Here is a 27,097-nt window from a genome sequence, read left to right as displayed (position 1 = left end):
AAAACTCTACCGAACGCTTTATGCTCCACTCCCCGTGGCCGTAGCAATTAACTGTAGCCTTCGGCTTCAAAGGGGCGCTGGACGTTGTGTGTGTGTGTGTGTTCATTCAAACAAAACCCGTGCGCAAAAGTTGGTGCAGTCCAGCGAGTAAGCGCCGATCGCGTGACGGATGGCGAATGAGCGAAAAATAATTCAAAATTATTATTGTAAAAAGCGAGAGGAAAATAAAACGTCCGCAGCAGCGCCGGCCCTCTCCGATGGTGTGTTGGTTTGCCGGGTGAAATTAATAAAAAACAAAAATCCTTCAAAGGCTCACCAGGACCACGCTGAAACAAAACCGGGCAAAAGCGCTGCTTTACAGCTATTACACCCCGAAGGGCAACGGCGTGGTCGCGCGTGTGCCGCTACTTGCTTCATTTGCCCACCGTGTGTAAGCCTTAAGATGCTTTATGTATTCGTGCTACAGTTGTGCGCGTTCCCTGGAGCGCCGTTGGGCGGCTTTTGTTCCTTAGTCCTTAGACTCCGGCGTGATTTATTGGGAGCTTGGGTTATTCATGTTATAGTTGGAAAATTGCTGCCGTTCTCACCCCAAACCCTGCGCAGCATACGGGGGTATAACTAAAAATTCGAAAGTATAGTTTGTTCTGGATTACGCCGGTTGGACAATTTTTCATGGGGGACCAACCCGTGGACCTGCCCCGATGGGCGACTATTGTTTTCCCATTTGTTTCATGTGCACTAAAATTAATTAGCGCCTTTCCCAGGGAAAATGAGCTCGCTGTTCCGAAACCTCCTAGCTGAACCCGTTTTCTCAGACGGCTTTTTCTTGGATGAAAGAAATATAATTAGTTATTGATTTATTGAAAAGCAACGTTGCTGCGTGTGTCACGGATGATTTGCTGTGTTGATTAATGGTTCCATAGTTCTGGGAAGGGAAAATTGGAGTTAGGTTAGGTAGAGGTTAAAACATATTGGAAGGAAGGAAGTAGCAAAGGGTTTCTTTCATCTTAACATTACAATGAAGCACATATTGTAACTGGTTTACTCATTTCCATTTAATCTTTCATTTGTATTCCTTCGATGCCAATGTTTACTGGCTTGGCAGCTTCGTTGTTTGCAGTTCAAAAGGCAAATACTACGCGGTATATCAATCGCACCCAGTGCAGAACTGATCAAAACTTCAAATGCTCCTGTCTATTATTAGCTCGTAGCTTAGCTGAGATTCCAAAACCCTTGGCCGGAGTAATCCATCCCGGACTTTCCAGCTCCATTAAGGTTCCCCTTTCTCGCAGGCGGTCCGGCCGGGACCGATGCAGGCCGCGAATGCCATCGCATGCGGGATGAAGTGCTGCTCGAAGGTCCCGGTGAACAGATGCGCCCACGGACCGCTGGCGAACACGGCCACATCGTCACCACCGTGCGTCTCCAGCCCGAGCGGTACCGTGCTCGGGAAGGCGAACGACTTGTCCCGCATATCGACGCCGTTCAGGTCGAGGCGGCTTTCGTGGCCGCGCACGTTCCGATCGTAGCCGGGTCCGTTGGCGTAGCTGATGGTAGCGTACGGTAGCTCATCGTCCGCCTTTTGCCCATTGTTGACTCCAAGAATGTCATTTTTGCGGCTCTGTCGAGGGTGGACCGGGGTGGGGAGAGAAACAAGCCGGATAAGACAATTACTATCCACTACTACGAAACGCATGTCGCTGGAAGCCAATGAGAGCTCAGCCGGTTGACCTGGCTCCTGGCAGTCCACACGCGGCCCCCTGGTCAACTACTTACCGAGTACCCGCTCATCGTCATCGTGTGCGAATGATCCGAGGTAACGACAATCAGCGTATTATCCTGGCTCGTGCGGCTGCGTGCCATCTCGATAGCATTGGCAAACTCAACCGTCTCGTCGAAGGCCCTTATCGGCTGGGTGTAATGATGCCCGTGATCAATCCGACCACCTTGTGGAGCAAAAACGAAGAGAGGGAGAGAGAGAGGGGAAAAAAAACTACATTACGACCACCGGACGCACAACGGTCAGCAATCTGAGGGACTCGGCTCTGGCGTGCCACGGTAAGACGCTAGGGCTTCGACGCCAGACGCAGCGGGATCCGAAATGAGCCGTCCCGTGCCGCCCGATGTTTTGCAGGATCACGTACCTTCCACAAACAGAAAATATCCGTCGCCGTTGCGCTCGAGGACGTCCATGGCCTTCGATACCATCTCGGCGAGCGTGGGTATCTGCTGCTCGTCCGCATCGAGATGGTACGGCATATGCTTGGTGCTGAACAGGCCGAGCAAGTAGTCCGTCGTCCGCTCCGTGTCGGTCTGGCGCGCGGCAAAGAAATGAAAGCCGAAACACGTTTGCAATGTTAGGCCCTTATAGACAGCGTTCGATATTTGTCCGAGCACAGGCAGGCCCCCACCCCATCATCAGATTGAATGCTGCCCGGCATATCGCAAAACCCACATTCGGATTGACTGCTTTGGCTTTGATTTCCAAAACCGATGGTTATATCCCGGATGAAAATGAAGACCTCCCCCCTCCCCCCCTCCCCCGCGACCACCATATTCAGTAGTCAGTTCACTCAACTATTGTTCGACGGGACAAGTAAATGGTTGACCCTGTTTGTCTCGTCTCATCCCATCGTAGTTTTTCATCTCAGCGATATGCTGCAATACGATTTCCGGCGGGCCCAATACCTCCCAGCCAACCCAGTGGGAGATTTCTTGGTTGGCATTTTTGTGTGAGTGTGTGTGTGTGTTTTTTTTCGCTTTCTCTCAATCTCACCCCCCCCCTAATTACCTCGAGTAATTGGACACGATTCTGCACGTATGCAGATTGGTGATGTGCATGATGATGCTGCCAGTGTTTAATTAAATTCTTCCCGTCCGTCCGGCGCCCGGGATTGCCATCGATGTCGGTTTCGTGGGTGGTCAGGAACTCCCGTCTACCTCCGCCCATGATCACCTGCAACGGAATGGAATGGTAGGGATAATTTTTTATTAACTTTTGTACAAGAACCATTTGGACTTCTCATCTGTTGCGGTTTCCACTTTCTTAAATTGGGCTCGGTTTATGTATGGGATGCCATGTAAATTTGCCCATCGATTGTTTAGTTTCAAATTTTAGCATTTCAGTTGCACTCATCTTCTAAATTCGTTACAACTTTAACAAAAAAAAACCTTGTTTCTTCTTCTTTAGAATAGGTGGTACGAGGGAAACCCGCAAATCAACTTAAAGAAAACGTATAACTAGCTGCATTTCTACTTATAAAAGTTTATCCCTTTTTCATTTGGCACCCTTAGTAACCTCGGTCAGAAGTACTCCATAGTGCGATGATCATTTTCACACGGGACATAATTACGCTCACAGTTTATGTCAGCCGTGGTGTGGCCTGCACTCCCGTGCCGCAAGCCCCGAAGGAACGCTGAGCTTGTTTGCGGATTAGGTGTATTAGCAGTGTGCAGTGCTAAGGGGTCGGCAGACAATCGTAGATTTTCGCCTAAGCTTTCGTGTGACTCCACTGAAAGTCAACTTGGACAACTCCCTTCCCGCCAGCTCCCCGACTCGGCTTGGGGGTGGAGGAAAACTCACTCAATTGGCAAACACTGGACGGCAAAACGGAGTGGCACGGACAAGTGCACGTACATTTGCTTTAGGGATTTGAGCTGAATTCGATTACCCGGTGCGCCCTGGGGCAAAATCTTCACCGCGTCGCCAAGCGCGTTACACATGGACGGACCACACCCGCTCCTGCGCTTCAATATCTTGTGTCACCGGTGGCAGTTATCAAACCGTCCAGCGTCGGTTCCTCGAGCGCTCGAGGTTAAGACTGAAATTTAGATGATTGGACTAGCTCCCGAGAAAGACGGGTTGGTTGCGGGCCATTTTGCTTGATAAAGTCGTGGAACGCTGGGAGAGGGTCAAGCCGTTCGGAAGTGCTAGGTTGGTCTTCAGTAAGATACGGTGGTTCCTAGATATGGAGTTGACGTAATAGTCGCTTGCCTGGTGAAGCTGGATTTGCGGATTTCCAACTCAATGGCCACTTCTTACAATCTACCCCGGCACGCAGTAGTGCAACCACGTACCGAATGTAGAATGCAGAAAATTATACGCTCGCCTCGGCGGTTGCTCATCAGCTCAGGAAGCTTTACGTTGAACCCGGGACTACCATTTGAGTTGAGTGACTAGTAAGGGTTTTTTCGACACTTCTTCTCTCCCCCCTCCCTTTAACAGGTGCTGAAGCTGACTTACCCGCATATGCCTGCCCACCTCCCCGTGCACGAGCTGTGTGGCAATGTCTTGACATACGGTCGTATCGAAGCCGTCCTTCTCGATCGCACCGTTGTGCTCCCAGTTGCGATTGGCCACATGAGCATACACGCCGGCCGGCGACGCATTCGTAACCTCGGTGGTCGTGACGAACCCTAGATGTGTGGATAGAAGACAAGAAAGAGGAAGAAAACAAAAATGATGAACGTTTGGTCCTGCCGATTAGTCTCTTGGCGGTCTCGTTTGAAATGAGCTAGTGTTTGTAGTTATCCTTCCACTTCCGGGGAAAACTTGGTCGGTCCTTTTAGTGGGTTTGCGGAGTGTTTCTTCCCGGTTCCCCCTAGCTATCGGTGCATGGGCGTACGACACGCTGCCCAAGCTTCCGAACGATGTTTGCCCGTCGCCAGTCGCCGGGGGACGGGGAGTATATTTCGTTACTACAGAAAGTCACCGCCCGGTTGGAAGTGGCCGGCTTGTTATAACCACTCGGCTTGTGTGGGCCCGTTTGCAACGGTACGGTAACAGGGTGGACCGTGTGTCAATAAATTTGCATAACATATTTACGAACTGCTTTGCCGAAGTAAAACTGATCCCGAAGCAAACAAGTTCGTCTTCCGTGCGCTTGGCCTCGTGGTGGGCAACATTCGATCGATTCAACCTCGGGTCTCTTTTCTATATCACTAGTGGGGCGATAGAGGCGATGGATACTGGTGGCCCGTTTGTCCTTGTTTGTATCTGTTATGTTTTCTCTGACTTTTTCACTAATTTAACGCTTCCAAAGGGGGTCTGTGTGTCGCTTTTGTTGACATATTTCCACTCCATTCTACTACGAACGCTAGTTTTGCAGCATCGCCGCCGTAAAACTCTGGCTGGTCAGCATGCAAACAATCCTTCCCTCCGGGAGGGAGGGGCGAAAGATCGTGGCGTTTGCAAAAGTTATGCGAAGCGGGGATGAAAGATGGATGTCACAAACACTGACACAATGCAGCCCACAAAACCGATCCCCCCCCCCCCCCGCCCGCCCAATCGCCCCATGGCAACGTGGTCGCCCACGGTTGGCATATTTTTCGTTCTCCCACGGTCATCAGCTTTGTATGTGGCCGGAAAAGGAAGAAAACAAAGAAAACTTTACAACGCAGCACATAAGTTGACACAATGTGACGAATGATTGACGAATGACAGCGCGCTGTGTGCCGGGACGAAAGGAGGGATTGTGCTATCAATTGTTTTCGATGCATCATCGCCTCACACAGCCGGGAGAGGCGAAATGTTGATGATGACGGTGACCGGTCCACGGATGGGATACAACTGCCCGCAGCAGGTCTGCGGTGGTCAAGATAAGCGAATGTGCAGAGACCGGTCGTGTGGAGCGTGGCCGATTTGTGCAACGATGACGATGATGAGTTGCCATCCCGGCTAGTACGTACCGGTGGAGAGACCGGAATCCTGGGCCCACTTGGCGATGGAGTGCACGTGGTTGGCGGTGTCGTTCTGCGCCTGGCAGTCACCGAGGGCGGCCGCGGCCGACAGTCCGATCGTGCCGTAGTTGGCCTTCACTCCGGCCAGGTATGCCGTGGCGGTGCAGGCCGAGTCGGCCACCTGCACGTTGGCGCAGTACGTCTGCGGAAAGCAAAGCCGATGAATATGAATATTCGATGCAGCCGAACCACCACCACCCTTTACCCCACCCACCTTCGATAAGCCGACGTAGGGGAACCGCTCGAACGAAAGCTCCGTACTTTCGTCACCCAGGTAGACGCGGGTGGCGGCCAGCGTCGGTATCGAGAGCCCGTCGCCGAGGAACATAATCACGTTCTTGGCCACCTTGCGGTTGAGCCGATTTTTGTGCAGCTGCCGCTCGAGCGTCTCCTGTGCCAGGTTGTTCCAGTACTGCGCGTGATGCTCGGCGTCCGACGGAGGCTCGAAGCGCAGCTTGGGCATGGAGGCGGAGGCGCGCTTCGACCGCTGTCCTCCTGTGGCCGGCTCTTCGAAGAGGAACCTCTGCGGGTGCATCGGATCATACTCTGTGCCAAAGGAGAAAGAATACGCCAATAGCAACACCAACCACACACCTCTTTATGCTTCAAGCAAACTTCAAACCCACGCCGATTAAGCAAACATTGACTGACCTTCCTCAGCAGGATGGTGCACGGTGGGCTGCAGGGGGGACGGCAAAACGAGGACACCGGTCAGCAGCAGATAGGTGCACAGCACGAACAACATCTTGAGCCACTTAAGGGGGTCACCGCTCGTTTCTCGAACTTGACACGCAACGCCGCCGTCCTACTTATGAATCGCCGGAACGTCAGAAGCCGCGAGAACGCGAGCACACTATCGTTTCGAGACACCCGGGGTACCCGCTCGTGCAATCGAACACCTGAACTGCATCAGCTGACGGGACGGGTGGAGCCTTTTATATGAGCGATAGGAACGCGCGGAACGCACAGCGAGTCCAGCTCACCCCGCCTCCTCCCTCTCATTCCTACTATCGATAAGACAAGACGCGCCGGATTCACCTTCGGGTTTGATAATGCGAATCGTACTCTATTTGTACCACATATTCCCCTGCCCTTTGCTTTTCGCCTTCATCCTCGTACAGCTTTCAACGGCGTGCTCCTGTTGAGTCACAATCATGCAAGACGTTCCACTGAGGCGCCGATAACTGAAGCTGGCGTCTTTTTTCTTTCGTTATCGTTTATGCCTTTGGATCTATAACTGCCCTTTTTGAAAGGGGAAAAAATGTTGGAAGGCACTGATATGATATAAGTATGCTTTATAACATGATTGTCTTAATTGATTATCTTGCGCAGTGAATACAAAACCCCATTCATTAATTTAAAAAAACAATATTAACTCATTACATTTCTCGACCCCACTTTATTTATGTTACATAGATCGTTACGGTCCTGCTTGTGTTTTCCTGTGAAATTACTTGATTTATCGCTTGTTTGAAACAACAATATGTTCGATAATTATTTGATCAAACCCGATTAAAATTAATTTACATCTAAAACCGTGTGATCGTTGTCAAAAATAAAGCTGCCGGAGGGAATCCCATCGGCTCCGAGAAATGGAAATCATTTGAAGTTGAACAAAACGTTTAGCACGACTCAACCGCAGATTGCTTGTTCGGTATATGTATGGATGCATTGTGGACCGAGGGTTTAAAATACTTGTCGAATGGCTACTTGGGACGGGACGGGGATGGTAGTAATTTCGAAAATGATTTTTCAAAACAGCGCCCTGCAAGGTGCGGTTAAACCCGGCACGGCGTGCTGAGTGGCGTGGAACCATTTGATGCCGGCGTACTGATTTTTTTCTTCTCTTTTCCTATATTCACTTTTCGCTCGCCGCTAGTGGTGAAGGATAAAATGGTTTTCCTCTGGCGAATACTTTTCATTTCATTTCCATGGGGACCGACGAGCGGGACTTGCCGATAGTGTTGCGTTGCGCGAGTAAAAAACCCCTTACGAACGCAGCCAGTTGTTTCTGCAGGACTTTACACCCCACGGTTGAGAATTTGATGCTTGTTAACGAGTGTGCAGCAGAACGCCCTTAAAGTGTGAAGCTGGCACGGAGCTGAAGCAGTAGACGTGTAATACCTTCAAAGCACGCACTGGAGCGACACTCCAGCGTCGGGACGAGCGGAGCAATTGCCGGTAAGGAAAAATATTGAATAGTTTCGCGGAGAAGCTGGCGCCCCCTGTTCCATGGCTTTGGCACGTGGCCGCGCCTTTAAGGGTATTAGGCACAAGGGGTTTGCAGTGAGCGATGTTTACCGTGCTTCGCGTTACTTGAAGCCGCCCAGGATTTCAGCGAATGAGAAAAGTGGTTCCACACCGTTGCTCTCCTTACTTGCGCGGGAGCCCGTTAACGAAGTGCATCTGGAGTGTGGAGGTCCGAATCGTCACCCACTAGAATGTGTATATGTGTCGTTCCGTGGATGTTTGATGTGGGTTTACTTCCGTTGTTCTGAAGTGCTATATCAGCACATTCGCATCTGCCGTGACGTGGTAAATATCTGCAGCACACCGCTAGAGCGCCAACACCGACGTCTGGTGCTAGAAGACGCCAGAGAATGGGTTCTTGCACACGCTGCACACACCGTCTGGCTGATGATGCCGCTCGCTACGTGCCGGCGAAGTGCGTTATAAACCCTACAAATATTTGATGCAAAATAATAAGCCATTCATCCCGGTGTCGCTTTTAACTGGTCTTGACGGCCAGCTCGGGGTGGGTAACATGGAGGATGTAGTTGATGTAACAGAAAAAGGACTGCGTCCGCACTAGCATAACTGGCTTTTCGTGGTAGCTGAACGTTCAGGTGTGTAAAACGATGGAGCAAAAAGTGCACTGCCATTTCTTCCGAGTTTCCAAATTAATTTAGATCTACAAAAAACTTTTATAGTTGAGATACTGGTTAGTTAGTTTATTTGTAGTTAGTAGCTCTCACGTCTATGTCTGTAGGATTTTGAAATATATCGGTTTTCTTATTTGTGAATCCGATTCTGGTTCGTACTGCAGCAAAGCCGTTTGGTCCGCCGTGGTGTTTCTATTTTTGCCAGACCCTCACGTGCTGCCATCGGGCTCAAGCATGAGTCGACAAACGCGACCGGACATGAGCGTGGGGGTAACGTTTCTTATCGAATAAGTCTCGAGCGCGCCATCTCGACCATGGGCATCTTAGATAAACCACTCAAAAATAATCCCTTATTTGTTACAGCACCAAACAGGCGTCCCTCCCCCACAAAGCTGAGCGTCCCCCAGTGCACCCGCATCGTTACTTCAGGACACGTTTTCGACCCCTGTGTACCGATTATCGGTGACAACGGTGGATCGTGGCTCATTTGGGCATCTCATGCGCCGCACGTGAAAGGTGTGTCGCTATCTGGCGTCCAATGGCACGAACGATAAGCTTATGCTGTGGCGCAACGAGATGTGATAAGAAAACGTACTCCGGAGCCACTCAGCCGTACGATGAGGAGGCACTTTGTCTGCGGTGCATGTGATGAGCGCAAGGCGCCCCACCATTGAGGGCTTACCATTCACTTCGATCGTGATATGCTCTTTACCCGACGATTGATTACATTTGTAATTGTGTTCCAATTGCTTTGTACAGTTTGAATTGAGCTCAATTGAAGGTGCCTCAATTGCCGAATGAATTTCGGGAGTTATACCGATTCCACTTCCGGTTAGACCTTTATGAATATTGGTCGTCTTTAGCTGCGACAACATTTCATTGCTATGTCCGGGATTGTTGGTCAATAATTAATTGATTACTCTTCTTTTGATCACGTCGTTCATAAGCCTTACGCATTCGATGAATACCACTAGCTTCCTTTAAACACAGCTTGGCTGAATATATGAAGTTGCTGTCAATCAAAGAGACGGGAAACAGAAGCCGCTTACAAGGTTATGAAACGTTCCCTAGCAGCAGGTGTCCCAAGTTGAGGTGTAGGAGAGGATCGAGCTGGTATCATGTTGAAAATTTAATTACATTAATGCACCGTGCGTTCGGTAACGCTCTGACTACATGCAGTCAGACGCGACGCTTACATGGAAGCGCAGTTCGGCCGACAATGAACCGATGCCATCAATATGGTATCCTGCAATTTAATATTAAAAGCGTATTAGTGAGACGGAATTTTCTGTATGGTTGAGCGCTTATTTAAAGTAGGTTTGCATTGCAGTTTCAAAACTTAAAAAGTAGACAAGCAGGATTTGTAGCTTGTAACCGTTTGAAGTAACGACAATGCATTTAAATACATCAGAATGGTGATGTTGACCATTATACCTTTTAATATGTAATCTATTCGTGTCTGTTACAACACTTCACTTAGAAAGACTGCACGTCATCGGTTCCTATCGTTCAGTGCTTTAGATCGAGTAATCAAATGTGCATCCCAACTAGTAACGTAACGTCCGTGAGAATTAGGATAAAAGTCTAAAAGCCTAGCGTTCGCTAATGGCCACTGGACAGGTTCTCACTACGCCCGATTTATATGTATAGCCCGGGAGTTGTTGATTCCATTTGCTGGAATTTAGAGCCCATCGTACAGCTGGTTAGGAAAAACTGATGCTTATGGTTTGTTTTTGATTGGTGAATAAATCCTGTTAGTTCAGTGGTTAGTTCAACTAACCATTGTGAATTCTGGTTAGTATTGCTCGAAATATTGCAGCCGTGTCTCGTAGAATTACTATTAGATATTCCCACCCGGACCCCATCTCCGGTTATGTTATGTCGAACAGGTTTTGATTTGCCTTAAAAATACCTTTGCCAATCCTCAATTTCACCGGTGCTGCCTAGAGTTTGTGTTTGGATTTCTTTTAGTCGATAGTCCTATCTTGACGTTAGTCCTGCAGTGGGTTGCCCAGCAAATGCCATAAAAAGTCACTTGAATGCTGGAAAGAAACAGTGGCATGCTTTAGCGGAAGTGACGATGTTAAAAAAATCAGGCCGGCAGGTCTGTAGGATGTTTCACACTTCGTTGCTTTCCTTGAAATATGCATACACTTCTTCAGTTTGAAAGTTGTCCTTAAAGAACTTTACTCTGGAACCCTTCAAAAGCCCAGGCCAGGCGCCTACGTTTTGTGTGGATGTTTTTGGTGTTGTTTATGGCTTTCTATGCTGCCCACGTTACCTCGTTCGGATTGCCGCATTCGCATCAATAAAACCAAGCTGCTTGATGCAGTCGTTTGTGCAGTCCGCTGGGACGAATGAGAAAATGGGAACGTGAAAGAAGTTATGTTTGGGGTAGGACATCCTTTCGAGTGTGTTTCATTGGTGTTCAACACGTTTTCGATAGCATACTACAGATGTGTTTATTTCGTCAATAACAAGTAAAATTTTAAAAAAGTTTGGAACCAATGAGTTGCACGAATAACTAAATAAATAAATAATTCCCAGAGCATTCTGAATTTCCTGATAGTAACGATTCCATTGGTCATTAGCTACTATTGACTTCTTTGCCAAATCAAGCGTTATTCAAACAGAAAGTCCTATCAGCAGTCCAGCCACGATGGTTAATGATAAATCGCTGTCGATGCCATTTAGATCTATTAGACCTCTAATCGCAAACCGCGATCGAAGCGCTGCGCTAATTGATGTCAATGTCCCTCCGGTGGCCAATTTACTATCAGCATCGGTGTGTGGCCGATCTCGCTGCCGAAAATACATAACCCGAATCAGCTAATTATGCCGCAATCGGAGTCCAAACTCATCATGTTAATAACACTTTTCGCCATATTTCCAACCAAACCCAAACGAAACACTGTGGCCAGTAAGGAACAAGTGTCCCGCTTACAGTCGGGCAGCAACTGCAACCTGGTGCCTGTAAAACAATTTTGTGATACAATAGGATTTATCTATGTCGCGGGACAAATGCAACCATGCTGGTTCGTTCGAGTGCAATATTGTGGTCGTTAGTGAGGGCACATTGTACGATGCCATTTTTTGCCCGTCTGTGCTTTTCTCTATACCCACCGTTTCACATTAAATGTGCATTGCAAATCATATCCCGTCATATACGGGATCTGGTTCTCGGACGAGCGACACCGGTGTTGGTGCTGGTGGTGTTGATCGTGTCGATGGTGGATATTCATCTACGGGTCCCCGCCGGCGTTACTCACGGCGGCGGATAGAGCGGAAATAACGAGATCCACCTCGCTCCGCCATCCAATGGCCGGCAGGTTGTGTGGTTTCGCGAAACCCTTTGGCGTTTTTTATTAAAACGCGCGATGAAATATTAAACCATCACCATAAAATAACTATCACCATTTGTCAAATCAGTCGAAAAGTGCAGTGCCAAAATGTGCATTTGTTGTCGGCCTGCCAGCAGCAGCACGACGAGGATGCGAGTGTTTTATTCGCTTTGTGCAGGTTCTACACAACAGCGTTTGCCATGGCCAGGGTACTTAAATGTGAATCCGTAAAATTGATTGGATTTGGCGTGGCCATCAGGAGTAGCGAATCATTTTATACGATGAATAATTTGTGCCGAATAAAACTCACAGCCGCTTGGGGTAGCCTGTTTTGTTGTTCGTTGACAATGTATTATGTTGCTACCTTCGGCTAAGTATCGTAACGTGTTGCATGTTTGTTGAACAGGTTTTGAATACGTGTGAGACCAATATGCCTTTTACTGTTTCGTTTAAAATCTAAAATAACATCATTTTCTCCGGAGCAGTGACTGAATGAATTTATGTCCATCATTCCAAATTCGCTTTACTGCCTTGTTCATCGTGTTCCAAACAACAGGTATTGTGGTACTGATTGCTGATTCCATATTTTAATTATCGCTGACTCAACATCATATTGTTTTGTTGGAGAAAATAATGTTATAATTCATACCCATTTTCAATATTACCTTTGTTTTATTCAAAAAAAAGTCGGTCGTTACCAATTTCATAGGAAATTGAAAATGAATTTACTCGTTCTGCTCATTTGCAATATTTTTGTCGTGTTTCACGCATAAGTTTCATGAAAGGAATTGTACTAAAAGTTATAACGAGCAGCATGTTGTTATTTTCGCATATAACACGTTTTGTGGGAATTAAGACTCAATAAATGCTCAAATGATATTTTTTTAGAAATATTTTTGTATTCTGATTACTGAGCATTTGCTTTAACGGTCATTTTTCACTCATCATTATCGTTCCGATGGATTTGGTTGTAGCATGAAAGACAAGCATCAAAGTAAAACACTCACAAACGCACACATTCTCCGACATGTAACGGGGTGGCCCTGGCTTCCCGTAACGGAAAATGAGATTTAGATTGCGACACCCATCCATTATTTTCCCCGTGGAAATTGAAATTACCATCGAAAGTAATTAAAAATTCAAATTTCAATAAAAACTTTGAAACTGTTTCTATTTCCATCCGGGAAGGGGGGGGAGGTACGAGATGCAGGTTGTGTTGCTTGCGGTAAGAAGGCATGGAATTATTAATAACCGAACATTTCGGCCACGCCCAGCACAATAGCGTCCAATTTAGCTGTCCATAAACCTGACGAACCGTCGCTAGAGCCATCTCGTCGTTCTTTGTACACCCTCCGGTTCCGGTGGTAAATGATATTCCTTTTTGAAATCATAACTAACGAGTGTTGATGATTTTTGTCCAAACATTACCCTATAACGCTTGCGAGAACGGATCCTGTAAACGCAATCCGGTCAAAGTTTAATCAATTTTCTTATCGGAAAGGTGCGCGACAGACACACATACACTGGGGTGTTTTGGTCCGACAGCTCAATGGCGGCGAGCACATCAACACAAGTGCCGTTCAAAACGTTCGGTACTGGAGCTGTGCACGAAACGGCTTATTGTAATCATCTCCCATTAGCTTTAATTAGTTGACAAACAGTTAAAGTTAATTCACCTGTTTATGGTTCATCTTGCGGGGAGGGCTGTAACTCGTTCACCTGACCGCCTGAAGTGTGCCGCCGGCCGCTGGGGGTCGATGTTATCTTACTGCGAAGGGGCGAAAGGAAACATGTTGGGTTCTTTTGTTGCTCCCTCGTGCCGGTGCTGGCTATGAAAGAGTACCCCATCGTCGATCCTGTTGAATGTCCCGCCAGATCGAATGAATTTATCCCATCGAAAGTCAAGAATAATCCTTATGCTTGGACGGTGAAGTACAAAACCGGATAGGAAGATAAAAATAAACGAGTGTACAACCTTTTTTTTTCTTTCGTTACCTTCCCAACACTGCACTTGGAGTAGCTCGACCGCCTGGAAGGTTTTCCATGGGGCTTTCACTTTTATATACTTACACCCCAACCTTTCCAACCGTGCCACCCGTTTTCTAGGATGCACGGGGAGGAAATTGATGATAATCTGCTTTCTCATCGTTTGCCACTGCTGGCGGTCCAACGCGTGTGTCGATGGATATTCTGTTTTTCGCTTCATCATGCATCCCGCCGCTGCCAGCCTTCTTCACCGTGGGCTTAAGATTCAATGACGCAAAAACGCGCGCGGGAAGGCGAATATTGTTAAATTCCAGCAGTGTGCGCGCGTCTCGGTGCAGAAGCGGACGCTCCACTCGTTGCCATCGGGATCCGCTAGATAAGTGGAATTGGTCGGTGTAAGTTTTAAGTGGCTCGTTTGAAAACGAAGGCAGGTCCCCCCCTTAAGGTGGCCGAAGACGGCAGAGAAGAAGTGATGAGAGTGTATTGTACTTCTGCAACGGAGACGCGCTCGTAAAGGAGATTTCATTAAAGGATAACCGGGTGGCTTTCGGCACCGGTAGATCAGCATACTACTCTCGCAGCTCTCGCCGGCTTGGTGGGATCATAATGCGCTAGAAATTGATATCGATAGTCATTGCAATTAATTTACCCCCCCTGTAGGTTACATTGTTACTGCTACCTACCATCGTGACTCCGTAGATGGCAATAATTGGTGGATGAGTTGCATTGCGTTTGGATACGCACGTAGGGTATTGAGTTGATCAAAAAAAAGAGCTGAACCAGTAAATTTACGGTTCTGTAAAAAGGCAATGAGTATTTGGGAATCATTTTTCCGTTTCTTATATGTTATATTCAGCTACTCCTTTAAAATGTTGTTTGCATCGTAAATCAGATATGAATTGCGTAACATGTTGTAGGGCAAGTGATATTGTGGATTGATTAATTTTCCAGCAGTGCTATTAATAAAATACAAGCATTTTTGTAATTTAAATAAAAGTCATATTTAATTTTAATTAAACCACTGTCCCTACCATAAGCTTAGACTTTGAGTAGAGAACCTAACCAAATCCCTCGATGGACAACGACCCTTCTGATTCGTAGTAAATTTGCTCGTACAGAAAGATAATAAAATAAACTAGCTAGTCGTCACCTTGCCCACTCACTTGTGGCTTTCATTTCCTAGCAGCAGCAGCAGTGCCTTGCGTGGGAAATGCTTGTGGAAATGCACACTAGTTCAATTCCATCAGCTAGGGATAGTACCGGGCTTCCTGTGGTGACTGAAACCGTACCCGGCAGCAGCAACAGGGGTAGAGCATGACAGCAGCCCGGACAAGCTCGACACATCGTGTGCAGCTGTCAACAGGTACTACAACCGGCCGCTTTCCGTTCCACACTCCCGGAAAGTGTCATCGATTTAGGGTGGTACATTTAATTTCCTCCAGCGCGCTGCACCTGTCATGTAATCTTGCCCGGGTCGGATGCGAGAGAGAAGGGCCTCGAAAGTGGATGGACGGGGGCGACCGATTCGAAACCGTGCGAACAAACCCTTTTATATGCGATTTATGCATCATGTGCTTTCGGTACACACAAGTGTGCTGGGCATCGTTTGAGTCATGCTAGAGGAATGATTATTGATTAGGCATGTAAAACATTAGTGTTCCATGATGTACCAACCGATTGCCGGAGACGTAATGGCAAACGTGGACCACAATCCTTTAATTTTCGTCTTATATTTTATGCGTCTAGTCCAATTCTAGTTCGTCTTTAGTAGCCTTAAATGTCTGTCACTTTGAGGCAATGGGCAGAAGCGACATAAAACTAATAAATACCCATCATTACGACGGCTCCTTGTAATTGGCCACTTAGTGGCGTCCCATTACACGCCGGCTGTCTCTTTGTTTAAAGCTTGGCATTGCCACGCGAAACCGTGCACACTCACTTGGTTGGGAGTTATTGTCATTTTGTGGGATGTATGCAGCGTTTGTATACAGACGAGCTCCCCGTTTTTTCCTCTCCTCGTCGCCACTCCCCTGCCGGCTTAAATCCGGGAGCACTTTGTACGATGCAGTTTTGAACTCCGACGGACACGAAAAATATGCAAATTTCATTGCGACAGCCAAATAGAAAAGATCCTGTGGCATCACAGGACGCACAGCCATTCGGCTAGCCACAAGGAAAAATGAGTTCTCTGCGTCCTTCGCCTGCGGGCAGGGAAATTGACGGCGGCTGGCAAGGGTCGATTTTGAACTCGGTCTGCGATGAACAGACTATTTTCAGCTCCCCGGCTGCTGTGCATGCAACCGGAGATGGCCAGATGAGCTTCATGTTTGGATCGGGCAAACTGAACGAGCTTTGGTTCGGGTGAGATGGCATTTGACTCCTGCCGGCCCCAGCCAAGAGTGTGGTGCAAGGAAAATAGCTTAGTGCATACTTTTGCCCGGGATTTGGAACTGATAGAGGAGACGGGAACCCGGGGCGAGGTAATACTTTCGAACGCGGTGGTAGTGCTAGAGCGGTTGATGGGGATGATGGTGTTGATGGTGTTGATCACGATGGTGCTGACGAAACGGTCGGAGATGAGCGCCATTTGAATATTGTTATTTGTGCCTCTTGTTTTTGTTGAAACAAACATTAGATCATAACGCAAAAATGTGTTTTTCCATCAATAGGTTTCTCTTGTTCGATGCAGTGTGATACATACGATGCAGCAATCATTCTTTTAAAGCCATGAAAAATAATGGTTTAATTTGAGCTTATGTCGGCAATGTGTTTGGGATTGCAGTTCTTTCGAATAATATCATCAATTTTATTATTCTCCTGCGCACTGCCTGTGAACAAAATAAATCGTACTTTTACAGCATTTTGCAATTGTTTTTAAAGAATTTAATATTGGAAATCACGGAAGCGCTCCAGCCCGCACAAGAGAATAAACTTTTTAAGGCTATTTCCCGTTCCGTTTGTGCAATAACAAAAACACTCACCACAGTGTCGGCGGCGATCATGCGGTTTTCCCGATCAGTAAATCTGCTCGCTACTCACCGAGAAGTTACATTCTATACATATATATGTGTGTGTATATGTGAGTGGGCGGTTGTATGTGCGATTTCCACGTTTTTCCCAGGGCAAACTTTTATGCGCTTGAAAACAAAGCGACAGATTAATCCTTGCGACGTGGCGAGTTCGAGCAGGTGGATGGAACCTTTCCAACTTTGTAATGTTAAATTAAATATGAAATCAGTGGTGCACTAGCTAGCGCACCAGAGAATCGATGGGGCGAAGTGGTGTGCAGGATAGTACCGGAACTTATTTGAAATTTGTAATAAATGTTTGGTGGTTGTTGATTTGCTTTAACTCGTTTCAAGCCATGTCGTTGGAATGTAACTGTTGAATTTTTATGACAAGTTGAGTCAGTATGAGACATAAGAGTATGCAATATTTTTGTACATTTGTTGTCGTTGTGTTTACTCTCATTTAATTTCCCGGAATATTTCATTCGAAAATGAAATCCTGTGAAATGTAAGGTATGGGAAAAAGTTGTTGGCAGACTGAATATTAGACTGGAATCGCGACGAGAGTGGATTACAAATTAAATCAAACTAACTAAACCCCGGTTCGGAATAGCGCTATGCTAAATCCAAACACACCTTCACCAAAGAAGACAGACACCTGATGCTATTTGAATGCACCAATTTATTATGCATGGTGGTAGTCATTAATAATGTAAATTGGCAAAATTTGACGATTAATATTTGAGCTGGCCTGAGTATGGATGGTGAGCTTTCGCGTGGCTTTCGCGGAGCAAAAGTAAGCGAAGGATGCACTGGCTCGAAGAACGCGGCGTATCTCTCACGGGTAAGTACATAACTTAATCCGTTGAAGCCAGGAGGGTTTCGTTGTGGATTAAAGTACATTCTTACCTCCTTAACGCTAGTTTCAGCTAAACGAATTGCAGCTCCAGGAGCTCCGTTCCGTTGCGTTGCGCATACGATAGTTAAATGAGATAGAAAAATATGAGTGAATAAAATTTTTACGATCAAAAATATTCACCCTCCTCCAAAGCTCAGTCACGACTACAACCCTTTTCATGGGTCAAAAACGCTACTGGTGTGCACTCTATTTCTGCCCAGATTTTCTTAGTAGTGAGGCTAAAGTTTTCAGTAACGTAAGTGCCTTCCTGCAAATCGTAACTCTTGCCCCAGAAAACTCGAAATGGAATAACTGGCTTCGTTTCGAAGAGGAATTGGGTTGCACGACAGCGAGGACCTCATGACCCCCTTCGTCATACGGTCCCACCCCCCAGTCGAGTGCTCTAGCATGTAAAAAGTTGGACAAACATTTTCATCGGATACGTAACTTGCGATCCGTAATTAATTCGAGTGAATGTATGCTTTTAGTTTAGCGCAGCCTGTGGAAAGAGCCGTTCCGCGCCGGTATGCTTTCGGCAATGCTCAGTAAAGAACCAACCCTCCCGTTCCGGGTATTTGATCGGGAAGATGAGCTCCGGATGGTTGAAATTTGTCAGGGGGAGTCAAAAGTTTGCCAAACTCTCGCATCTTGCGGATTACAGACGTATCTTTGATTTGGTATTTTCACCATTACCACTACCACGACCTGCCCACAAGTTCACGTGTGCACCGCGCTAGAAACCGCACAGCATGGAGCATTCACCGGAAAACTTTAAACTGTTGCAGCAGTTTGCAAGGAGCGTTTGGATTTACAGTGGCGATGCATTCTGATGATCATTCCGATGGTTTCGTTTCTGACTGTTTTTTTTATGAAACGAGCAACAAATAGCCCTGCCGTGTACATTGTGTATGTTGGGTAAGAACGGTGGGATGCAAGAGCAATCGATTTTGTTGTTGTGTATCTGTGCTGTCGTTCGTGGTGAGGTTCTAGTAGTTCTTTTTTTTGGGTGGTGAGTTGCACTTCGGTGTTCGGAAATACCGAAGCAAACAATGGCTTTGCCCAACCGAAAAGCTGTGGGGGATGGGAAGAAAATCGCCATGTTGCCTCTCAGCGGGGAATTGATGCTTCAATGGCAGTGAGGCAGTGAAGAGGTATGCAAACGGAATGTACAGCGATGTCTACAACATGGTTTCAACTGGCAGTACCATCGCCGGATTATAAATAGGACGAGATGGGGAAGGGTGCGTTACAAAAAAAAAAGGATAACACAGACACACAGACTATACAGGGCAATAAAAGAAGCATCTTAGAAGCATTTCAATCGGGAAAAAGTTAAAAAATGTAGTAGTCAAATAAAGAGAATAAGATAGATCAAGAATGAGCTCATAACACAAGCAACGTGAAGCGGAATGGAAAATGTGCATTCTGATGCACACTGAAACACATCTATATATCGTTTGCAACGGGCTGTTAGTTCCAGCGCATCATTCCTCTTTGTTTCATACGAGTTTACGGTCCTGCCAGAGGGCTATTCTTTTATCTCGGGGTCAAACCAGTCCACATCCCTCATTTTTCAATACAGATGCGACTCTACTTCTCAAATTTACTTTGTAGCAATGCAACATCTTATTTCATTTTGCAACGGAGCTCAATTGAATGCTCCTTCGTGTACGTCAATTTGGAGTAATAAAATGTACCGAACCTCATCCTACACATTGCCGTTCGGATCAGATTTGACCAGAGTTCCATTGAACGTTGGTTGGGATATGCAATGCAAACGGGGTCTCTTGATTGGTTGTGATGTCACTGGTTGATTTACGAATCACAGAAAATTTGATAAGGATTATCCATCAAATGGATTAGTCTGTACGGTTCTGCCCACCGGCTACAATCACAGTCGAGTAATCCGATCGGCAACATGGATACCATAAGGGAGATGTCCTACGGAGTTGAATTATCCTGCCATGAAATGTCTTTTCATCAGCTCACAGCATGCTGCTGCTTAGTGCGGATTAGGTTTATACGTGTTCCTATCGCTTATGATTGATAAAATTGAAACATCTCAAACGGAAGAGCGGACAATGCTTCCATTCATTTAGCACCGTGGTTTAAGCTAGGATAAAAGAGAATTTCGATCAGAATCGATATGACAAGAAGTAATTAGTATCACTGTAACGCCTTTTGGTCCTCCAATCGTTGTCTTGCATCGCTGATCCGCTTCGGAAACGTATATTAATGAATGAAATAACAACGTATGTGAGTCAAATTGAATTTTATTGTCGTTTTCTTTGCAGGTAAGAGTACGCAGACACCAACCATGGACATGAACTTGGAGAAAGAAATCAGACATCTGCACAACCAGGTATTTATTTTGTCGGTAGAACTTTTCCCATTCCTGCTCAGGGGACGGGACGGGTTTTCCAAAGTAGTCCTGCACTGGCCGGGCGAAAGTGTCTGTTTGAAGTTTTTTTCTTCTGGGAATTCATCAAACGCATTTTCTCTACACAATCTGGTTAACAGAACGCTAGTCCGACTTGGTTCGGGATGAGTTTTACTGTCCTCCGACATTGTTTAATTAAATATCTCCCGTATGGTGTCGGGTTGGTACGGGTGCAATTATTCGTATATGGTGGTGCTCGAGCATGAATCTCGAGTAGCGTGCACCTCTCGAGCTCATAATGCCCAGGTTTGGTCGTAGAATGGCTTACTTGGAAGCAGCCCGTGCCCTTGTTTTGATTCGCACTAGGCGTGTGGAGCGTTTTCCAAGGATTCATCCCAGGTATTTTCATACACGGCGCCTGCAGCCGCCACAGGTCAGCTCGTCCCACAATCAGCCCCTGGACGATGGTGATGGTGTGGATCGTTGGAAGCCCGTGTAATTTGCGTAAGCGTCCGCCAAAAAACCCCTTAATGTGCCAGTTTTACGAGCAGCGGTATGAAAGAGGCATAAACACTCGTTTATTACGGTGTGCCAACCGCGGCGGTGCAGTTCGCTCTGCCGGGCGACAATGAATGGTTTAGTGTGGAGCAAATCTTTTCACTCGCAGCCGACTGTACTGTACAGGTTGGCCGTACGAAGGGATTTCGAAAGCCGCGTGCAACTTTGTGTTGAATTGGATTTTAAGTTACTGCTTCACGCGCTTATTGGAATGAATTAAAGTGGTGTTATTTTTTACCCACTTTTTAAGATGCTTGAGCTGAACAAATTGCTACCTGTTTTGTACTTTTATATGGGGAAGGTAGGGTGGAGGGTAACGCCGTAAAACAATACGGCAATGCCCGTAATACCATAATAAATAAATATAAAACATGTTTGATTTTTTAGAAGAAAAAAATTCTTGTGACTCGATAACAAATAATAAAATTGATTCTATTACAGCTAACATACGTCAATCTTTTCATGTCAAACTAAAAAAATCTTAAAGAGATCGATGGGTTTGTGGAACACTATCTGTTCTGCTTTTACTAATAAAATTAATCGAGCATTCGGAAGTGCACTACATTTCGGGAGTAAAATAAAGCAGCTCTTAACCATGAAATATAGTTCGATCCACTCCTCTCAGCGGTAAGCAAAGTTGTTCTAAAACAATCCCGTCAATTCTATCGACATCATTTTGTTCACGTTTATCTTCTCATAAATACGTCCAGCATAAATGACTCACAAATATGTTCGCAGCGTGAGTTCGTATGAGAGAAGTACTTTTAACTGCGAAGCTAATTTAATCTGTTTGCTATTGCTGCGCATTTCAAGACCGATAACGACTAAATTTGGCTGTTCTTCCACAGAAAACAAATTCCCATATGCTAACGCTGTATTTCCGTCAGTCAAGCTTTCTTCGGCGCTTTCGGTAGCCTTGGTATGTTTTTTGGCGAACCCACGCAATAGCAATAATTAATTCAATAATCCCCAATTACCTAATTCCTCCCTCGGAGCGGTGCGCAAACGTCTTGGCTGAGCTGATGAAAAGAACACTCGCTGACAGTAGGAAAACAGAGCGCTTCAGCGTGGTGGTTTAGCCATGAGATATGCGGTCTAGCTAGGGCCGTGTTGCCGATGAGTAAAGTGTGTATGTGTGGGAGTAAGGGGGAAAGAGGAAGAAAAGAAAAATCTCTCGCAAAACCTTCGGAGGTTGGCAATATCGCGCGCCATTCAGTCAACATCAAAGCGAACGGTGCGAGCCCTCCTACTGCGCTTTCCGCTGCTCCCCGGGTCGGTCGACCCGCGTCAACTGGAGGGTTGTACCTACCCACCCACCCGAGTCGTTTCCTGCTGTGGGTGGCGCGACGGGTAGTTTGTTTAGACTTCATTAAATTTCAATCAGTTTCTAATGGTTTCGGTTGTGCAACAAATTCGAGCACTTAAGATGTCTTTTGCTAAACGCGCCCCGGTGCTGGTTGCTGCTTCAAGTTTTCCCGCGCGGACCGTTAACTGCGCAATGAGGGAGACGCGTGGGAGTGTTGGGAAAAGCGGGTGGGCGTACCACTCCACCGGGAAAATACGCACCAGGAAAACGAAGCGGATCCATCCCTTCCCATGCTCGCCGATCTTTTCGGCCCGATATGGATAGGAGCTACTTGCTTCGGCGAAGGATTATGACAAAGAAAAAAAGAGCAAAGAGGTATGGTATGGAGTCGAAGATCAGGAAACTCAAGAAAAGGCTGACAAACAGAAGCTGGAGGGGGTAGAGCGAGGGGAGGTTGATCCGCCATAATTCCGCCCTACTCGATATCTCGCTTCTTGCGCGAAATGGTATTTTTTTTGCGGGATGGGTTTGGGGCGCGCGCGTTCAAAATATGCATTTTATAAACATGGGAAACCATCGCCGTGGCAGTAAGTGTGTGTAAGCAAACATGAAGTTAATGGTTCCCGCCCACCCGCGGCGTTCGGGTGCCGATGGGTCGGGCGGGATCAAAATCAATGAAACAGTAATTACGCATCAAAAAGAGCTCAATGAAAATGTCATGCAGGTTGGCACGCAAAACGAACGTGCGGTTCGTAGGAACGCGTGTTTATGCCGGAGGGCAGGGTAAAAAACCATCGCCGTATCAGCAGAGCAGCGGGGGTAAATGGAGGCGCCTGGTGGCTTTCGCCAACCTCATGGTAGATGACTTTCTGACATTTTATCGCACCCCTCCCCACCTCGCGCCCACCCGCGTTCGGAGTGTTGAAAAGCCGACAGCTTTGGGAGGGGTTCTTGTGAAAGCAAAGGAAACACGAAGGAAAGACGAGATGAGCACAAAATCCCGTACCCGTTGCCTACGCCGAAATTTCGATCACAAAAATGCTCATTATCTTATCCCGATCCGGTTTTGCGGCGATGGGTTGGTTGGCCCGCCGTGTAGCTCCAACATAAGTACAACGAGAAGATATATGCACAGTCTTTTGCGGCCCCTTGGATGTGGATCGTTTAAAACCCATCAAAAAAGTCGAAGCACATCCATTTGCGGTGGCGACCGGGCCCACTAACTTACCGTTGACTTGTCGTTCTCCGGTGCCGTGGGTGGCTCGACTTGCGTCTCCCCCCCTACGGGAAAAGGCGGGGAGGGCATCCTTGTGCCAGGGTAAATCTTGTCTCAAATCGCGCTCCCGGTGTGCTGATGAATGCTTCCGTCAGCTCCGTTTCGTGTTTGGCGTTCTGTGTTTCGTCGCCGTGACGTAGGGCCTGGGATGTTTAGTAGTCCAAGTTTGTGTGTGTGTGTGTGTGTGTGTCGTTTTTTGTTCCCCCAAGTGTCCGCAGGCACCGGAGAAAGGATGCGCGCGTGCTTATGGGCCTCTGACATTTCTCCGCAGCGGGCGCAGGACAGCTGGCCGGCCGGGGGGTGGGATGGGGCCGGCGTGTATAGTGAAGGGTGCTTACCGGTGCGAAAGATGGGCAGAATTATGACTTAAATAACTCCCCATAATGAAGGATAATAATGTTCGTTTAATGTTGTGACGTTAGGTGGCGAACAAACGTCGCTCATTTCAGAAATGGATTGTGATGGCGTTAGAGACATGGAGTGGGGGAAAAGGTAGACCGTGGCACAAGTTTTCCCTCCAACACAAACAGCCTTTCCCACGTACCAAAATACACACACACACACACACACAAACACCCTTAGATCTCATCGTTCTATTAATCTTAGCGAAGGGGATGCTTCGGCACGGAAAAGGTGCACCGAACGAAAGGCAGCTTTCGGCAAAGTTTTGCGTCGGTGTTTTCTGTCGGTGCTCGATCCTATGTGTATGTGTGTGTGTTTGTGTTTCTGTGTGAGTGTGCTTGTATGTGTTGTTTTTTTTTGTTTATTCGCTGCGCTCGAGTAAATTAGACTCCGGCGGTTGGGTGGGAAAATCTGTGCCAGCAGGGCACCGGAGAGGCAACCGGAACCAACGGTGACAGGCATCGAAGGGAAAGTAATTCCCTTTCTTATCTGCGCCGTGTGGTTTCGGTTGCCTCGGGCTACATGATTGACGGTGTCTGTCTTCTGGTGCGGTTACCTTTGGTGGCGGCGAACTGGTCGTCCTTCCCCCGTTTGGCGTCGTCAAAATATGAGGACGTAACTTTTGGGGATGGTCGCTGCTGCCTGTTGAATCTCTTCTAGTTGTTTTAATTCCACTCGTCCCCATCGTCGCATCCTAGCGTGTGCCAGCGTGCGGTTTTGGTAGTTTATCGATTTTACGTTAGTAAAGCAGTAGTGTGCAGGTGTGATATCCTTTGCACGTCTGCTTCAAAGTTGATTGTTCTATGAATGTTTGTTTGTGCTTTTTCCTCGCTTTATCGGAATTTTTTTCTGTTGGACTAGATATATTGCCAACAAGATTCCTATTCCGTTTCTATAATGTATATTTTTAAACTAAACTGCAAATTATCTTGCACCATCAAATGGCTACCTATGAATTTGGAAATATAATCCACTTTCCTTTCGATGAACGTACGTTCACATCAAACAAATACTTTAGGTCTTACCGGGAAATTGCCCCACTGGCTCGTGCCAGTGTTGTCGCGTGGAAAAGATCCGCTCGGAATGCCGGAAGCACGCGTCGGTTGGCGATTTATTTTGTCGCAAACACGGCACGGTGGTGAGCAAGCGATATGCCAGCCATTGTCATCGGAGCCGTTTCGTTGCAGTAGGCTGCAGGTTTGCGTGTCGCTCGGGGGCTGCAGTTTGGCACAGGTAACCATTTTCGGACGTGCGAAATACAGTCGAAAAATGTGTCAAACAGTTGCGCATGCAAAGGGGTGAGCCAAACTTGCTTGAGAGCGTTTGCTTTTCCAAGCATATTCGTAAGGGCCCAAAGTTGAGTGTATGCCTGTACGCTGATTTTATTTATGTTTCACGAATCAATTCATTCCAATTCCACGATCAGCTTTAGGCAATCCATTTTGGCAAATATTTCATTTTAAAGGGTTAAAAACGCTGCCCAATCGAGGGTCCGGCTTTGAAAACAACACGGGAGGAAATAAATTAACCAAATTAAGCAGTGAAGGACCAGGCGCCCACATCGATTTAAAATTATGTCAAAGATGAAAGCGGGACTAGGTGAAGGGAAAGGTGTATGTTCCGTTAGTTGTCCTTCATACTTCGCATTCTAGTGGGTATGTATGTGTGTAGGTGTGCTTTCGTTTCCTGTGCAAAGATTGCTGCGAATCACGGTCGAGTAGTATTCACCCTTCGGTTTCGGTTCGTCGGCTCGTCCCGTCACTAGTAATGTTTCATAAAGTTTTCACTTGTCCTGGTGTGTAAGTGATCGTGTGTTTTTGTGTGTATGTGAAAGTGTGTTCTTGTGTCCTGATTTTGGCAACAGCGTACGACACTCGCTTGCACGGTTTGTATCAGGTCCTTGCATCACTTCGGAGCTTTTCCGTTTCGTACACCGTTCGGGTTGGACTCGACTTTCGATGACGATACTGACCGTTCGAGATGACGATGATCTTGATGATGGTTTTCGCACTGATTCGAGTGATGTTGGACGTGTGACGAATTTCGTTTTCAAGAGCACAATCCGCCGCGCGCCGTACTCTCCTGATGCCGTAAGTCAGCATCCGTTTTTCAACAATGGTTCCGAAAGAGATAGGTTTCTGACGGGGTGAAATTTCAGAGAGAAAAACAGAGAGAAAGAGAGAGAGAGAGAGGACAAAAGATTAGGAACAAACAACGAAATGCGAGTCGACAGCGAGAGCGAAGCTTTGAAGAGATTTTTCGACCAAATTATGTCGGAATGCTGTGCGCAGGTCCCCGGGAACCTCTCGCGCTCGTTTTTGTCGACCCTGTCGTCTTGGTAACATTTGTGAAGCTTTCCCTTTGTGGGATCGTTCCCTCCCCCCAGCAGGGAGGCTGCTGGCTAAGGATGAGTGAGCTGGGATGCCTTCGAGATGGTTGACGCTTTCGAACGAGAAGGGACGGTATGATGGGAATCGGTAAAAGCACCGTTTAAATGAAAAACATTAAAAAAAAAGCACAATCACACGAGCGATGGAAAATTGCTCCTGGTGGCGCCTTACTTGGCTAAGTGTGCGTTAGACACGTTGTGCCAGCACATTGTGTCGAGTTGTATCTCGACGGTCTCAATCGACTGTGTCGTTCGGTTTAAAGCGTACAAGTTTCTGGTGAAAGTGTCGAAAACACTAGCAGAAGGTTGGTTCACGAGGAAAGAAATAGCTGTACATTCCGAGCCGAGTGTGGAGCCGTTTGAAACCAGTGTCGGTGCCATGTGTTCTGTTAAGTTTTTCCACCTTCATCGAACCGAAATTGATGTATTGTCCGTGCCCGATATGCCTCTCGCCTAGCCTGCTAACAGGTCAAACTGTCAAAATTCTCTGAGAACTGAACATTGACGGCTAACGATGACGGATCCATCCCCGTATAAGTCACCCTGGCACAGCATCCTGGTGTGAGGGAGTTTGCGCTGAACTCTTCATGGGAGCATCTTTCCATGCTCCAAATGTAGATGTGTGTGTGTATGTTTTTTTTGCACTTCTCTTCTCCGGGGATGCCCGGAGAGACCGGATCTCTGGCGCTTTGTCCTCTCCCGGCTCAGGAAAAGAAGCTTTTTCCCGAGATTTTCCCAGCGTGACTCGGGTACAGCATCCCCAACTACATTCGGTCGAAGCAGCGCGACACGAGCGCAGCGCCACAAAGGACGAGCGAACGAACCGAGCGCGCTTGCATTCCAGTGTTCTGTTGCTCCGGTCCAATCGTGGCCGTGTGTGTGTGTGTGTGTATGTAAGTGTGTGCGCACGTTTTCCCGATTGTTCCGGGCAT

General features: G+C 47.1%; 2 protein-coding genes across 3 annotated transcripts in view; one reads left to right on the top strand and one right to left on the bottom strand.

The window, feature by feature from the left end:
- The window catches only part of LOC131259472 (peripheral plasma membrane protein CASK), a 221,447-nt gene that overhangs the window by 78,582 nt on the left and 115,768 nt on the right, over nt 1–27,097 (top strand). The gene's annotated exons all lie outside the window — the stretch shown is intronic.
- On the bottom strand, nt 1,209–6,484 carry LOC131259475 (alkaline phosphatase). Its single transcript, XM_058260977.1, has 8 exons — nt 6,391–6,484; nt 5,954–6,285; nt 5,689–5,881; nt 4,244–4,416; nt 2,792–2,956; nt 2,145–2,313; nt 1,777–1,946; nt 1,209–1,621 (listed from the first exon to the last, which is right to left on the bottom strand). Exons 1-8 carry the CDS (start codon nt 6,482–6,484, stop codon nt 1,271–1,273), a joined length of 1,647 nt encoding a protein of 548 aa, XP_058116960.1. The 3' UTR covers nt 1,209–1,270.

This window comes from Anopheles coustani, chromosome 3 (genome assembly GCF_943734705.1).
Source record: "Anopheles coustani chromosome 3, idAnoCousDA_361_x.2, whole genome shotgun sequence".
In the NCBI taxonomy this organism is placed as follows: domain Eukaryota; kingdom Metazoa; phylum Arthropoda; class Insecta; order Diptera; family Culicidae; genus Anopheles; species Anopheles coustani.
Note: the sequence above shows the minus strand (reverse complement) of the source record. Positions and strands in the feature narration are given on the sequence as shown.

Bases quoted from the DNA above. Each gene is read 5' to 3' on its own strand.
- LOC131259475 (XM_058260977.1), bottom strand. From the start codon at position 6,484: ATGTTGTTCGTGCTGTGCACCTATCTGCTGCTGACCGGTGTCCTCGTT. The intron at 4,417-5,688 runs GTACGTACTAGC...CCACACATCTAG, and splicing joins GGATTCCGGTCTCTCCACCG to GGTTCGTCACGACCACCGAG. The intron at 2,957-4,243 runs GTAAGTCAGCTT...ATTCCGTTGCAG, and splicing joins AGGTGGGCAGGCATATGCGG to GTGATCATGGGCGGAGGTAG.